The sequence below is a fragment of the Diceros bicornis genome, chromosome 6 (genome assembly GCF_020826845.1).
Source record: "Diceros bicornis minor isolate mBicDic1 chromosome 6, mDicBic1.mat.cur, whole genome shotgun sequence".
Classification (NCBI taxonomy): Eukaryota; Metazoa; Chordata; class Mammalia; order Perissodactyla; family Rhinocerotidae; genus Diceros; species Diceros bicornis.
Genome location: NC_080745.1, coordinates 42320449 through 42336057, shown reverse-complemented (window position 1 = coordinate 42336057; position 15609 = coordinate 42320449). Strand labels below are relative to the sequence as shown.

The window sequence follows — 15609 nt, the reverse complement described above, 5'->3', positions numbered from 1 at the left end:
AAAAACCAATAAATAAAAAGCCAGATTTGTAAATGGAGGGAGGGGATTTTTCTCTTACTTTTTCCTTACTTTAGTAAAAGATTGCATGAGATTTCATTACATGGTGAACTTTGACAGTATATTTAAATACCTTAACAATGGCATGGCAACTTCTGAAAATGAATAAATCTTAAGAGTCCTTTTCTAAAACAAACAATCACCCTCTCAATCAAAATCACTAAATACTAAGAATTGGTTTACTATTTACAGATCCAACAGTGGTTCTCAAACTGAGCTGATAATTAAGAATCACTTCGAGAGCATCTCAAAAATAAAAATTCTAGGCTTCACACCAGTTCTTTTGAATCAGAATCTCTAGGGTATGACCCCCAAATCTTTATTTTTATAAAGCTCCCCAGGGGCTTCTGATGAGTCACTAGGGTTCAGAACGACTATTTCTCTAGCCCAGCATTCTACAAGTGAATAAATTGAGGACCTAAAAGGGTAGGGTCTGCCTATAGACATACAACTTGTAAGTAGCACAGTAGGCTGGAAAAACAATATCCCGACTCCACATTTAGTGCTTCTAACACCAATTCAAGTTGCTGTTCTTGGTAAAATTGTACTTATTTCTGCTGTGCTGCTTAGGCTCTGTTATTTACTATCCTCCTGCAACTTATTCCCTCATCTGCAAACTGGGAATAATAATAGTGCCTACCTCTTAAGAGCTGCTGAGAGGATTAAATAATATAATATTCATTAGGTAATGCACATAATGCAGTGCCTGGCATATGCCGAGTGCTCTCATTAGACAGGTTAAACAGCTCACTAAAAATGCATGTCTTTTAACTGGATTTACTGAACCACTCCAATTACAAAATGAACAAGAAACCCAAGTTTAGCTTTAGAAGTCCAAAAGGACTTTAAACTCAGGGTAAGGTGAAGGTCAACAGCTTGCCTGATTCTCCCACACCACAGTTTCTCATAGGATGCCTCAGAATCATCTAGTGAATCAATCTCTGGATGATGACCAGGAACGTGTATTTTTAAAAAGCTCCCTCTCCACCTAACCAGGTACTTCTTGGGCAAATCAAGGTTTGATAACCGTTGGTATACAGAATCCGTGACCACAGCAAACGGACTCTCGAGTCCCAGCAAAAAACTATCGTGCACTGTAACCAGAAGAGCAGCGTCATCAGACTCTGATGCAAACAACAGCTGGGGACGGCTGTGCAGAGTAACCGTGGTGATCACCAGAGACCGCCTCGACCCTCTCATCTTCTAAAAAACTTAGAAAATTACGCAAGCGCCCTCCCGTGATCGCCGTGGCAGACAGTCCTGCCTCCCGGCCACGAGGAGCTAAAGTTAACTCAACAGCTTCGTTCCCAGGGGTAAGGCCAGAGAAAAACGACCCTGGATGGCTGACCAGGCCCGAGCGGCGCCAGAAGGTTAACGACCCTCTGCCCTGTTCCTTGTAACGGCCAAGAGCATCCACCACACCACAGGCCAGCTGCCGGAAGTGCGTCACCCTTGCCTGCTGGGGATGCCGGGAGTTGTAGTTAACCAGCGACATTTCTTGCGCCCCAATTCACCTTTTTTCAAATAAGCAAACACTTTGGAACCGTAAGGAAGGTTGCTTTATGACCAACAAACCTAATCCTTCCCTTTTCCAGGTGACAAAGAGAACTCTCTCAGAGCTCATGCGGAATACCGAACTACAAATCCCAGCATGCTCTGCAAGGCGCCCGCAGCGCCCGGCCACCGTCGTAGGTTCGGGCCGCATGAATGGAGCGTCGGGTGTGAGGCAAAGCCTGCCACCGTCCGCGCGGCCGGTACCTGCTCCCAGAGCGTGAGTGCGGGGTGTGCGCCGTGCGCGTGCGTGCTCGGAAGGGGCGCGCGGCTGCTGAGGTTGGCTGCATTGGTGCGGCGCGCCCTACGGGCCGTTAGTTGCGGGGCCTCCCGCCTCGCCCCGGGCTGCAGGCAGCCGTGGCGGCCGCCGGGGACCGCAAGGGGCGGAGGAAAGCAGGGGGCGGAGGGGGCCGGTCTCGGCACGCGTTGGAGCAGCCGAGCATGCCCCGAGACAACATGGCCTCCCTGATCCAACGGATCGCCCGCCAGGCGTGCCTCACCTTCCGGGGCAGCGGGGGCGGGCGCGGCGCTTCCGACCGCGGCGCGGCGCCAGGCCCGGAGGCGCCGATGCCGCAGGGCTTCCTGGAGAACCTGAGCAAACTGAAGAGCCTGCTGACCCAGGTCCGCGCCGAGGACCTGAACATCGCCCCGCGCAAGGCCACTCTGCAGCCGCTGCCGCCCAACCTGCCGCCGGTCACCTACATGCACATCTACGAGACGGACGGCTTCAGCCTCGGCGTATTCCTGCTCAAGAGCGGCACGTCCATCCCGCTGCACGACCACCCGGGCATGCATGGCATGCTCAAGGTGCTCTACGGCACCGTGCGCATCAGCTGTATGGACAAGCTGGAGGCCGGCGGCGGGCAACGGCCGCGGGCTCCGCCGCCGGAGCAGCAGTTCGAGCCGCCGCTGCAGGCCCGGGAGCGGGACGCCGTGCGGCCGGGCGTGCTGCGCTCGCGGGCCGAGTACACCGAGGCCAGCGGCCCCTGCGTCCTCACGCCGCACCTGAACAACCTGCACCAGATCGACGCCGTGGACGGGCCCGCTGCCTTCCTGGACATCCTGGCCCCGCCCTACGACCCCGACGACGGCCGGGACTGCCACTATTACCGAGTGCTGGAGCCCGTCAGGGCCAAGGAGGCCTCCGGCTCGACCTGTGATCTGCCCCGAGAGGTGTGGCTCCTGGAGACCCCGCAGGCCGATGACTTCTGGTGCGAGGGGGAGCCCTATCCAGGTCCCAAGGTCTTCCCTTGAAGCCGCCGGCACCCGGGCGTCGTGGGCCGGATACGTGCCCTACTCAGATGTGATCTTGGCTGCCTGCGACCCACCACAAGGGCTCTCTCTCTACCCCCAGGCCTGGGCGTTGGATCTGCTGCAGTGGGCTGTAGCCGCTTCCTCGGGAGCTTTGGGAAGCGCGGGCAACTGGACTGCAGCCACCTGGCACGGTTATGGGGGCGGGGGAGGCGGGGATGCTAGGTTTCCTGGCTCTGTCACTGCCACCAGGGTTTTGATTCGGAGGGGGAGGGGGGCAGGGGACTATCTGAAGCGCTTCCATCCTAAAGCCATAATGAAAATATTCTTCCCCCTGTTCCCTCTGTGTATAAAAAATACACTAAATGCCCCCCGCCTTGGGTAAATAGCGTTTGTTTTCCACTTATGTCCTTATGCCCTTTTACTCCTTGTTATAGTTTTAACTTATTGACTGCATGACCGAGTGGTTTGAATTGCTTTTAGTTCAAGTCATTGGTAAAAACTAGGTTTAAAGAGGTGAGCTACTATTCAGAGTGAGCTGTCCTGCCTACTTAATTTGTTGTGAAAATTAAATCATTTTTCCAGAGTTGGGGGATTACCCCCAAAACGTAACTATGCACGTAGAGGACACGATTTATTTTTTTTCCTCTCCTTGCCCAGTAGCCACATCTGGTTTACTCCAGCAGCATCTACTAAGAAATTCAGCACCTGCATATCGCAGTGACAAATGGTCACTTAGAGCTTATCTTCCCTGTAAGTCTCCAGATTTGTGAGTTGAGCAGGTTTCTGGTTGCAGATTCACCTTTAATGCAAAAACTATGTATTATCCTCATGTGACTTTTTTTGTCTTAGTGCACTTTAAGAGGTGATAGGGTAATTCTGTGTTTTCTAACCAGAAGATTCAGAGGAACTGAATCGATATGCTTCCAAACAACTGAATGTAAAACACTCTTAACCAGCTGTTGAATTCCCCTCTTTGCTTCCAGTATTTTCCTGCAAAAGTAGAGAAAAATGTTGATGACTGTTTCAGATTCTCTCAGGAGCTCTAATGTTCCAGAGGGCTGGTGGGTCCAGCTGTGTTGTTAGTGGCAGTGTTCTCAGAACACTCTCTGTCACACAGGAGAGAGCCAGTGCTTGCTTCGCATAGTGTGGTTTTCTATAGGAAGAGAGAGAAGGCACAGGTGATCAAGGCTAGAGAATTGAGAATTCACTACATTGCTGGCAATTTTAGGGCACCAGAACTTGAGGCAGGATGCTTCCCACTCCCCACCTCTTGAAGTGGACAGTTGTGCTATCTGTGACTAGTTTTATTTTTGTCCTTTTAATAGGCTGTTTACAGCCTATTAAATACGTTAAATACGTTTACAAACGTATTGACACCCTTTGCCTCAGGCCATGGAGCACTATTGTTTCCTCCTTTTTACTATTTATAGGATTCCTTTTTTCACAAAACTTTTAATGAAAACAAACTGTAGAAATAAACACATTAAAATTTGCCCAGCTGTTGTCTAAGCCTTCTTGATTGACTTGCCCATGTGGCAGTTGAGTTCTAATATCTGTAATAAAGGGAGATTTGCTATTGGTGGAAAGTGTTGACCCTGTAGGGAAACAGTATGTGCCTTTGCCTCTTTATGCACATGGGTTACAGAGGCCCAGAGTGAAGGAATATTTGTTCCCAATTCTTAAAATAGAATGAAAAGGTAAATTCTTGATGAACGATTTTTTTTTTTTAACCAAAAAGACGCTTATTCAACGTGACATGCCACTATGTTGTAAAACCTGACATAGGCGTAATGCCAAGCATTTCCTCCAGGGTTGCTGAAATTGTTTTATGGTAGCTTCACATTCTGGTGTGGTTTAGTATTCCTTTGGGCAGTTTGAAGCAGTTCTTCATGTCATTCACTTTGAAAATGAATTCTAGATATACAAATGATGATTTTCTTAGAAAACTGTTCATAAAATGGTTTTTTTCGTAGTACGGTAATGAATGTGTATGGTTATCCATCACATACCTTATGTGTTTTGAATTATATTGTAGCAAAAAGTTGTTTAACTTATAAAAATTGTTGATAGTAATGTATATATTATAATAGAACCTGGAGTACATTAAACTAACCTACAAAAACTCCTTCTGTCAATAGAACAGTAATAAAGGAGGAATTGTTTCTCCAAACTTCATTACGAAACGTTTTAAAGTTCTCAAGAGCAAGCAGGTTGAATGAAAAAAACTAAGGTGCTTTTCAGAAGAATAACTGAAATTGTTGCAGGCCAAAATAGCAATATGATCTCTAATTTAGTTCAGTAAGAACAGTGAAGTTTTTGGTTCGCTAATAAATTCTGAGTAAATTAATGGTGAAAATAAAATGTAACTTGTTTTAGTGAGCCACATTCTTATTACAAAGACATATGGGGCTGAAAAACCTTGCACCTCTCTGCATAAACTGTTAGTCATGACTGACTTCATGTGCTGCTGTTGTGTTTTCATATATTCCTGCAATATAGACCATGTTTTAGTAACAACTGTGGGGAAAAAGTTGTCTTCTACAAACACTAATGAGCACAATGGTAGTGATCACTTAACTTTTCTTTGAATAACAAATGCAATAATTGCCTCTCATGAGTGTGAAGTTGTCTGTCTAAATACTTCCAAAGCTTTTTAATTCTCTGCTTATATGTGTGGAGTTATATCAATGGATAGTATTGTGTACCTACCTACTTATTACTTTATGAGAATTGGTTTTTTACTAAGCCCGATTTGCATGGATTGAGTTTACACCAACTGCTGTTTATTGATGAAAATAGTGGGCCTATTTTTAAAGTAGTATGTGTTTGTCAACAGGAGCGGGTTCTCTGACTTTTTAACACTAATAGCCCTTAACTTCTCCCAAAATCCACACCTTTCATTCCTCCTTTTGCATTGTCCTCTTGTAGGTGCCTCGATCTTGGCATCTTAGGAGGACTCTGTCATCACTCATCTATTCCAAATGACTTTGAATCTTGTGCTCTAGCTCTACTGCTCAACAAAGAAGCAATATATTTTTAATTCAGGGCTCTGCCCATTACTATTCAACTAACCTGAGGGCAGTGCCACTCCCATAACTCTCCTGGTCTGAATTCAGAACCTCAGGTTACAAACAGAAGCTGACCACTGATCATTTCAATGCAATGAGGCATCTGCTGTCAAAGGAGGAAATCATTTGTTAAGACCTATTTAGATACTGAAGATTCAGATCAAGGGATGTTTACATTTCTGATTTAAAATCAGTGTACTTATGGAAAATAAAGTCATGTTTGAAATTGTGTAGAGGTAAATCTTATTTCATTATTGCAAAATGGAGAAGGAAAATATTACTTGCTATCATGTCTACATTTTAATTACTGTTAAAGGTTCACAGTCTGTACTGCAAGATTATGTTGTACTAAAAACTGGTGGCCTTCTGCAGATTCTATATTCTAAGTAATAACATAAACTTTAATTGTTTATTTCCTCGAGTGTGAGCTTTGAAACAGTCTGATTGAAAACACATCTGAAACTATTTAATATCTAATCTTACTATTTTGCTACGACAGAAAAAAGCTTTTATATTTAACCTAAGAAAAATAAGCTAGTGCAAGAAAGCAAAAATACTTTCATCCATGAAAGAAAGGATCTTTGGACTTAAATTTATTTTCTTGTCTTTCCTTTTTCTGTAAAAGGTGTTTAATTGTAGTTTGGACTGGCAGCATTTTAGGCACTTGTGATGATGCTGACCATTCCCCACCCCTCAAAAAAAATTAGACCAGTAAAACGTTACTGCAGTCACTTTTAATACATACCAAACAATTTGCCCTAATTTCATCAGCAGTTAGGATATTGAAATTAAATAGCTTGGTTTATGAATAATTGAAAACCTTATTTAGGTTTAACAGATCTATTTTTAATGTGCACTGAACCATTTCAAATGCATTATGATCTTTAAGGAATTACTTACCAGAAGTTTATTTTTAATAAGAATTCCCAGTAACAGCTGAAACATCAATATTATTATTCAATAAAGCATATTGAATATAAGAAGTTGCAGACTTAGCTTTATATGCTTTATTTCTCAAGCAAAGTAAAAAATGAGACACCTGTGAAAGGTACCCTGAATGTTTCAAGCAGAGAGCAAAATCTGATTAAAGATTGACTTAACATTTTGAAATCAAGGAGTAAAAGCCACAAGGCTGACTGAAAAAACACCAAGGTGTATTCCTTATGGTATGTTATTCACCAAGTCCACGTCAAGATGAAAGTGACTAACTGATTTGACTATCATCTAAATGTGTTTAAATCTTTTCAAAATGATTTTTTAAAAAAGACTTTTAGTCTCACTTCATGAACAATTGTTTACATTATCTTGATTGAAGGTGCTCTGAAATTAAGATTTGGCAACACAATTATAGATCTTAGAAAACTTAGGTGTGCTATATTTTAATATAGTGAAATTTTTGTAGGGAAATAGTCACATAATTATCAAAATGTGGCATTGTTTTGTACATATTTCTTTAACAAAATTGGCCAACAAAGATGATAATATGCTGACAAGCTAGGAAATATGAATCTAATGGAATAACACTAGTCACCAGAACAATCTGACACTGACGTTTAGAAACTTCTATTTAGTAGTTACAGAAAGGTATTCTGCACCTTTGAAATATGGACAGGGAGGAAATAAGAAAAGGGTTAATTACCTCCACAAATTAGATCTCAAATTCTAGTGCTGGTAAGGGCAAAAAGTAGTTTCCAGAAGTAGCTGTCACTGTCTGCTGTTCTAAAATACAGACCAGGCCATCAGTGATCAGCCACATCTGAGGGAGTCTAACAGCGGCAAAGCACGAACAGATGACAGGGTTTTCAGATGCTGTAGCTCAACAGGGGGCGCTGCGACAGCTTACACTTGTGTAAAGATCCAGAAGCAGTGGGTGAACTTAAATGATACTTAGGCCCGATTTTGGAGTAAAGATAATTTCACAAAGACAATCCGTTTGCTTTATATGATAAGTAGATAACTATTTTTTGGTGAATTTATATTTTAAAATCACTACAAAAGGCTTGCAGTAAAATGAACCCTATAGTGTATTCTTTTGCAAACCATTATCCAGTACCATGAAGGACCATATTTTCCTATTCAGATTGTCTTTGAGATTTTCTTAAGGTTGGTGTACATATATCTTATCTAAAGAGCTGGGTATTTTGACAATCTCTAGACCCACCAAACCTATGGCAGATTAACCATCCTTCCGAATAGGGGTCATGGGGAGAGAAGGCTAGAGAGAAATGAGTCCTGGGGTAATTCCTTTGGCAACCCATTAATGCTGTCATCAGCGGTGTCTGAGTGCATTTTTGATCTAGAGAGGTGATAGCACTTTTCAAAAAGTTTTCTGTGGTCATGAGACTAATCCTGGAACCTGAAAGTCATTTCCAGCTTGACCACGCCACCACACTTTCCACAAAGCCACATCTCGTCTGAGTTCCTGGCCCTGGTCAGGGTTCTGAAAGCAGCCGCAAATGTGTACTCTCCGAGTGGGCACTTGTTTGTAAGTATTTATTTTCCGGAGCCCACTCAGGAGCGGAGAGAAGCTATAGGCTGTTAGAGAGGACGGAACAATGAGTCAAAACAACGCCTCCCCACTTTTACACTAATGCATGGGGGAAATCCCCGGAACACCAGCGTTTGATTATGAATGGAGATTGCTTTGGGGTGAGAGGGCTGATGTTGAGAGGCTAGCAAAGAAAATGTGGAGATCCTGGCTTGGCAAAGCTCTGAAACCCCCTGGATGACTGCTGAATGCTTCCCACCCAGTAAACCTTTCATAAATGATTTATGCAGCAAAAATATTGTTGAAAAGTATTTATTTACACTATAGTCATAAACCATCCATTATCTGAACTTCAGTTAGTGGTTTTGCGTTAGAATAAATCATTTATATTTCCACAACTATTAAGAGCTAATAACCAAACAAGTCAGCTCCAGTAACATTATTTACATTCTTATCTGCAATTCGACTACAAAGGTAACACTTTTAAGTCACAAAACGGAGCATACAAAAATATACTTTCTAAAAAAAATTCCAAATATTAATAGGCAGAAATATACAGCCATAATAAACCCAGGGAGTGATTTTTTTTCCATAGTAAGGCAACCCATTTACATGCAGACCTGTAACATTGTCTACATCACACAAGGCACCAAGGACACTTCCAACACAATTGCATGCATCCTAGTTTCAGAGAATATATGTACATCCCCCTTTAAATAAGTTAACCTCTGACTCATTTCAAGAGATCATAAATGCTTTACTTTTTTTTCCCAAAGGTTCAGAACTTGGTGAACAGTGCACATCAAAAATACACAAAATCTGAGTGGATATACACTGAAAAAATAGTCTTTACATTTCTCAAACAACTCAAAAAGGAGCAGATATTGCTATTTCCCTCCCATCACATTGCACTCTTGTTCTCTGAGTTTATAATACATATTGCTTAAAGGGTTGCGACGACTAGATAAGCTTTGATTCACTGTTCTAGGGCCACAGAATGCAGCATAAAGGCCATGCTTCACTCACTGTACAGCGTCCCCCAAATCAGGCCCAAGCCATAAAGTGCACATCAGTTTTGCTTCTTTTTGCTGTCCCCACCTGAAGGGATCAGCATCTCCCAACCTACTGTAGAAAAAGTCACAGGTCAACTCTGTCATCCAGAGTCAAAAACCTGTAACCAGTCAAAATAAGAGAGGGGGGAGCAAAACCTAGTCAAACAACCCTCTAAAGCAGGGTCGGGCCTCAGCCCTCTAGGCCAGAGACCCCCACCCAATCTCCTTCCAAGCCTCCCCATTACCCTGGGGTGATAGTCAACTCACCTAAGAGAGACTAAGGTGGCCTAAGTTTTAGGAAGGACCTGCTTCTAAGTGGAAAGGGGGGCAGTGCTGGGCTCCACCAAGGCCCTTTGCCCAATGAAGGGAAGGAGGGGCAGGGAAGGATGGTAGTGTTTATCATGCAGCTCTAGTGGACGAAGGGCCTCTGGGGCCTCAAGGAGCTGGTGTGTCAGCCTGAGTCTCATCTCAAGGCGTCCGGGTCCGAGAGGAGCAAGGGGCAAGGGACCCTCCACCAATAGTGCTGCTGTTGCTGCTGCACAGGGGCCCCCCAGCCTGGGTGCCCCCCGTGCATGAGGCCGTGGAGGCCACTGGCACTGATGACGAGGGGGCGCTGCCTTTGCGCTCCTTCTGTCTCAGATGGATCTTGGTGTGGCGCTTCCTCTCGTCACTCCGGGCAAACTTGCGGCCGCAGTAGTCACAAGCAAAGGGCTTCTCGCCAGTGTGGGTGCGGATGTGGGTAGTGAGGTGGTCACTGCGGCTGAAGTTGCGCATGCAAATCCGACACTGGAAGGGCTTGTGCCCCGTGTGGATTCGGATGTGCCGTGTCAGCTCGTCGGAGCGGGAGAAGCGCCGGTCACAGCCCTCTGCTGGGCACGGGTAGGGCCTCTCGTGCACAGGGGTCTTGCTAGGCCTGTTGGGGTACTTGCGAGGCCTCAGAATGGGCCGCAGCGGCAGGTGGTGTGGATTATAGGCCGCGGCAGTGGCTGCTGCCGAGCTGCTGCCAGGCAGCCGGGGTCCCTCGCTGCCTCCACTGGCCCCTGGCCCCGTGGCCCCAGCGCTGGGGCCCCCCAGGGTAAAGTTGCGTATGGTGGAGAGTGGAGTGAGTGGAGGGGGGACTCGCAGGGAGTCCAGAGGGCAGGGAAAGGGCTTGCGGTCTGGGCCAGCTGTACCGTGTAGGTCTCTCTGGCACTGTGATGGGAAAAATCCAGGATAGTCTGGGATCATGGGGAAGAGACCTGGGTCCGTGGCTGGCTTGGGGGACGGGTAGGAAGGAGGTGGTGGGTAGGCCAGAGAGGAGGAGGTGGAGGTGGTGGCTGCTGACAGGAACGCCGAGGGGTCCTGGTAGAGGTCTCCCGCACAACCAGAATAAGGAGGAGGTGGTGGTGGTGGAGAGTAGAGGTGGTCCAGGTCAGGCTGAGTCTGGGACATGGTGCACACACCCAGGGGTCCTGTGGCCAATGGGTTGGGGGAGGCAGAAGTGACGCTAGATGAGGCTGTGGTCGAAGCTGGGGAGGTGACCCCTTGCAAGATGCCTGCACTGACAATATTGATGATGCCTTCTGGGTAGCAGCTGGCACCAGGGTACTGGGGGTCAATGGAGAACTTGCCCATGTAAGTGAAGGTCTGGTTTCTGGTTGCAGAGACGGGAGCAAAGCTGCTGGGATATGGGAGATCCAAGGACCTCTTCTCTCCAGTCATGTCAACGTTGATCATGCCATCTGGGGAGGGAAAAGGAAGAATGGAGGTGGAGCAATGAGAATGCAGCCAAGAATCCCTTCTCACCCCCTCTCACATGGGTCCATTCCCAAGGCCCAGGATCCTAGCACCGCAGAGCCGGGCAGAGTCCAACAGGTGGGGAAATTGCTGAGCTGAGACAGTAAGAAGCAGCTAGCCCAAAATCCCACTGTGGCAGCCAGCAACAGTCTGGGACTCAAACTACCTCCAGGAAAGCAGGATGAGCTACTCCCAACCCCCACACCAGCCATCTGTGGCTCTAGTCCCCAATAAAAACACCCAATAATAGCAACAACAATATTAAATATTTCTCATCTGCCTGGTACTTCTCTCCCTCTCCTTTGCCTGGGGCTCCCACGGCTGGGGATCCAGGACAGAAATACCCAGGAGACTGATCCCAGCCAGTGCCACGAAGCTGCCAGCCCGCGAGGGGAGCCCCAGAAGGCCGTCAGTGATTTCCTGGCTGCTCCCCATCCCGGGTGCCTTCCCTCCCTCTCTCTCCCGCTGCGCTTCAGCTGAAGGCTGCTGGAAGGAGTCGGGCGCTGTGGTGGAAGGAGTCTCTAGGTTTCCTTTCCCTTCCAACCTTCTCAGCCTTGCCGATACCCGCGCGTCCCCGCCCCAGCCGAAGGCCAGTGGCAGGGATTCGAGGAAGGCGCGGGGGCCGCAGGAGACCACTTTCCATCGCATCGCCAAGGAAACCGGCTGCGCCGGTGCCCCCGCAGGCCTCCCTAGGCAGTCAGGAAACCGCTTGCCGCCGTTGCCCGCCCTTCTCCTCCTCCTCCACCCTCGGCAACCCCCTCTACTTCGCGGGTGGCGCGCAGGTGGGGCGCTCCTTCAGGCCGCACGGGGAGCGCACTCCGCGATTTCCCCCGGGTCTGCTCTGCCCGGGAGGGAGCGGCGGACGCTTTCCTCTGGCGCTTCTCCGCCGCTCGGCTCTCCAGACGCGCAGCTCTCCTCCAGAGCCCCGAACTTTCCCGTCACTTTGTCCCTACCCCGGGAGAGAGGTGGCCGGGGTGCCGCCGGCCGAAGGGCCCGCACAAGCTCCGAAGCCTGGGGCGGCACCTCTTCCACTCTCATCCCGCGCCCGCCGGGGGCTGGGCGCGCCGCGGCGCACGCATGCCCGCTCGCTGGCGACCTGGTGCATCTGCCCGCGCTCCCAACTCCAGCGCCCGGGTCCCTGCTCCTGCGGGCTCCTCCTGCATCCCCTTCCAGTCTTCAAAGCCAATTCAGTCAACACAGTCCACCTCGCGCCCCAGCGTTCTCCAAGTCCTGCACACGCACGGCACCCCACCCACCACCTCCGAGTTCCGTAGGTCCCGGCCCGCGAAGGGGGCACGCGGCTTACCTCCGGCCACTCCGTTCATCTGGTCAAAGGGGCCTCCCAGTTCGGCATTGGGGAAGATGGTCACCGACGTGGCGGCAAGGTCCTCCACCGGGTAGATGTTGTCAGACAGCTGGTGCACAAAACCACTGAGAGTTACTGGGATTTTGTCTACGGCCTTGGCGGTCATCATTTGTTCCTCTCACAACCTGGAGTCCCAACTCCCTCGCTACCTGGAGTGTCAGAGAAGCCGTTTTGGAGAGGGATTGGACTGAGCCTAGGTTGGTATCTCCTTTTGCCCTCCACACTTAAAAGCAGCCACCAAAAAAAGAAAAAAATATCCAAGAGAAATAAAACTAGCAAACAAGTTGCTGTTTTTTTTAAGAAAGAAGAAAAATGGCTATTTGCCACTGACTCTCTCCTGTGTTCCGGCTGGGAAGCCAGGAGTTGCTGGTGTAGTGTTATTATAACAGTCAGTGTGTCCCCTCGCCGAGCTATTAATCAATTGCTGCTCTCTCGGTTAGACGGAAAGTGTTGCTCTAAGTATTTATGGGCAGGTCCTCAATGTCCGTGACGTCGCTGCCCATATATGGACTGAGGAACAGGGCTGGGCCAGGCGGCTTTTGCCGTCACATGGCCGATTTGCATACGGGCTCGGCTGCGCGGGCTCCGCTAGGCTCGCGACTCCCGGCTCGCAGCCCGCGAGGATCCGCGGGGGTCTGGGGCGCGCGACCCGAGCCGCGGCCTGGGTCCAGGGCGCAGAGCCCGGTGGGAAGGGGCCGCGCCGCAGGTCCACCTCAGGCCCCTGGGGTAGAGTGAGCGGGTCTGGGCTGCGCCGCGGCCTCCCGGGGCGGGGAGGAATTCCGGTTCTCCGGGACTTTCCAAAAAAGGCGAAGATCCGGTGCCGGCGGCTCCGCCTCCCCAGCCCTTGTTTGGGAGCCATTCCGGAAAATTAAACTTCGGAAAGAAACCGAGCGGAGCCGAGACACTACAGTCAAACCCCTACTCACTTTCTTGGCAGCTCAAAACCGCAAGCAAAAGGAGGCAGCGAAGAAGAAGAAAAAAAAAAAAGCTGCATGCATTCACGGAAGCTGACTGCTTTTTTCTGAATTACTTGGTGGAAAGAAGTGGCTGGTGATAAGAGTGAATGCGGTATTGCTTTTTTGGAAAGTCTGTTCTATTTATACAGGAGCGAAAACGGAACAGGTTTGGGGTTGTTTGTTTGTTTAAGTATTTTGGGCACCTTAGCGCGGGGGGAGGGAGTAGACCCTAGGAGGAGCAGAATAACTGCGGAGAGCTTCGAGAGAAATCCTCAGCCGGAGACCCCCCCCCCTTCCTCTGCCCGCGCGCTCCCCGCCCCCCTTCAGCTGCTGCGCGAAACGGGCGCCCTTCCCGGCGCGTCTGGGCGGTCGGCTGTGTGGGGGCGTCCAGATGGAGGCTTGGACACTCACCCTGCCCCGCCACACACATACACACTCTTACACTCACACACGCTCCACTTCCGCTCTACACACTCCTGCCCCCGCTGCCTTCTTCACACACCCACTCGCACACCTTACGCTGTACACTCCCTGTTGACAGCCCGTCTGTGCGCCCGCCTCGCCAAGAGTGACCGGCCGGCAGAGCGGGCGCCTGGGCTTGCTGGACAGGGTGCTCCGCAAAGACACCCATCCTCACCTTCACTGCCCGTACCGGCCGCCACCGCAGCCCCCGCCCCCGAGAGCCTACTCTCCGGGACTGCGCCCTGCCCGCACCCGAGCCCTACTCTAGAACGCCACACATTAGGAGGAATAGTCTTCCGTTCCCTGGCCAAGAGACACCTCAGTGAGCCCAGCGAGGTCTTGAGTGATAGTAAACAATGTCGCTAACGCCAGTTTTGAGTCGCCATCACCCCACACGCGTTTCCTTTTGCGAGTAAAAAACTGACCCCGATGGAACCCTTTCTGCTTAGTTCCCAGAGCAATTTTTAAAAACTTTTCAGGGGTCCAGATAGCGGCGGGTTCTGGTTCGGTGCACGCACCGCTACTACCTGCCACGCGCCCCGGCCCGCACCAGGCGCGCTCCGGACCCGGCCGGGGCCCCGCAAGAGGCTGGTCCCAGGTGCCCAAGCCTGGCGCGCCGCCGCCTGCCTGGCCCTTTCCCGCCCCAAAGCCGCTAAGGCCTGGGACAGAGGGTGGGGGCAGCCTCTAGCGCCCGGCCCGGCCCTTTCCCGCCCCCGGCCCGGGACGGCCCCAGCTTTGTGGGGGCCCGGGCAGGCGAAAGCCACGGCGCCACGCCGTGGAAGAAGCGCGGCGCTGCAGGCGGCTCTCCCGCCGCTCACCTGCCGCCGCAGCGAGCCCGCTCCCGCCCGACCCCGCGCGCGGCGGTCAGGGCCCCGGGGCGGCAGGGAGCGGCCGCTGCTCCTCCACCCGAGAGCCGCTTCTACCCCTGCCCGCCGCGAAATCAGTTCTCCCGCGGCCGGCCATCTTCCTGACTTCAAACGCCCAGAGAAAATTTGGGAAAGTTTCTCGCTTGCGCTGCGCGCTCTTTTCCAATTGGAGATAAAAGAGAAAAGGAAGGAAATCGCAGCAAAGTTAGCACCCTTGTAGGTACCCCACGCCCGGCAAAAACGTGCAAAGTCTTGTTTCTAAAAAAAGGAAAAAGAAAAGAAAGCTGAGCTCTTACCACGTGCGCCAGCCCGCTCCGTCTGCGCTCCGGCCGATCCCGCGGCCCCCGCGCTGACCACCGGCAAGACGACACCTCGGAGGGGAGCCCGACTCGCATCTCCAGCCCTGAGTCCGAAAGAAGGGGGGGCCGAATTATGCAAATATAGGTCGTGGCACCGGGGCTCGGGTTACGGCCCCCGCCGGCCTCCGAAGTGAGGCACCCACCGGCGGCAAGCACGGGCGCGGCAACTGCTAGCGCTTCGTTCCTCTCCACGCACGTGGGCGGGCGGGCAGACCAGTCGCCAGGGTCGGCCCGCGGCGGGCGTTGCTGCCAGGCCCGCGGGCGGACACCGCGCGCCGCCCCGAGGGGGAGCTCCTGGACGCCTGAGTGCCCGGCGATCAGGGTGCAGACGGCAGGACACAGGCTGGGGGCGGC

At 50.4% G+C, this 15609-nt stretch overlaps 2 protein-coding genes across 2 annotated transcripts; one reads left to right on the top strand and one right to left on the bottom strand.

Annotated features, from left to right (window-relative positions):
* Positions 1-1742: 1742 nt before the first annotated feature.
* ADO (2-aminoethanethiol dioxygenase) lies at positions 1743-4185 on the top strand. Its single transcript, XM_058543372.1, has one exon. It carries the CDS (start codon positions 2050-2052, stop codon positions 2860-2862), a length of 813 nt encoding a protein of 270 aa, XP_058399355.1. The 5' UTR covers positions 1743-2049; the 3' UTR covers positions 2863-4185.
* A 4539-nt stretch (positions 4186-8724) lies between these two features.
* Positions 8725-15291, bottom strand: EGR2 (early growth response 2). Its single transcript, XM_058543371.1, has 3 exons — positions 15193-15291; positions 12553-12661; positions 8725-11191 (listed from the first exon to the last, which is right to left on the bottom strand). The coding sequence occupies exons 1-3, from the start codon at positions 15289-15291 to the stop codon at positions 9939-9941; spliced, it is 1461 nt and encodes a 486-aa protein (XP_058399354.1). The 3' UTR covers positions 8725-9938.
* Positions 15292-15609: the final 318 nt, after the last annotated feature.

Bases quoted from the DNA above. Each gene is read 5' to 3' on its own strand.
- ADO (XM_058543372.1), top strand. From the start codon at position 2,050: ATGCCCCGAGACAACATGGCCTCCCTGATCCAACGGATCGCCCGCCAG.
- EGR2 (XM_058543371.1), bottom strand. From the start codon at position 15,291: ATGCGAGTCGGGCTCCCCTCCGAGGTGTCGTCTTGCCGGTGGTCAGCG. The intron at 12,662-15,192 runs GTAAGAGCTCAG...TTTGTGCACCAG, and splicing joins GGAGCGGGCTGGCGCACGTG to CTGTCTGACAACATCTACCC. The intron at 11,192-12,552 runs GTAAGCCGCGTG...TTCCCTCCCCAG, and splicing joins GATGAACGGAGTGGCCGGAG to ATGGCATGATCAACGTTGAC.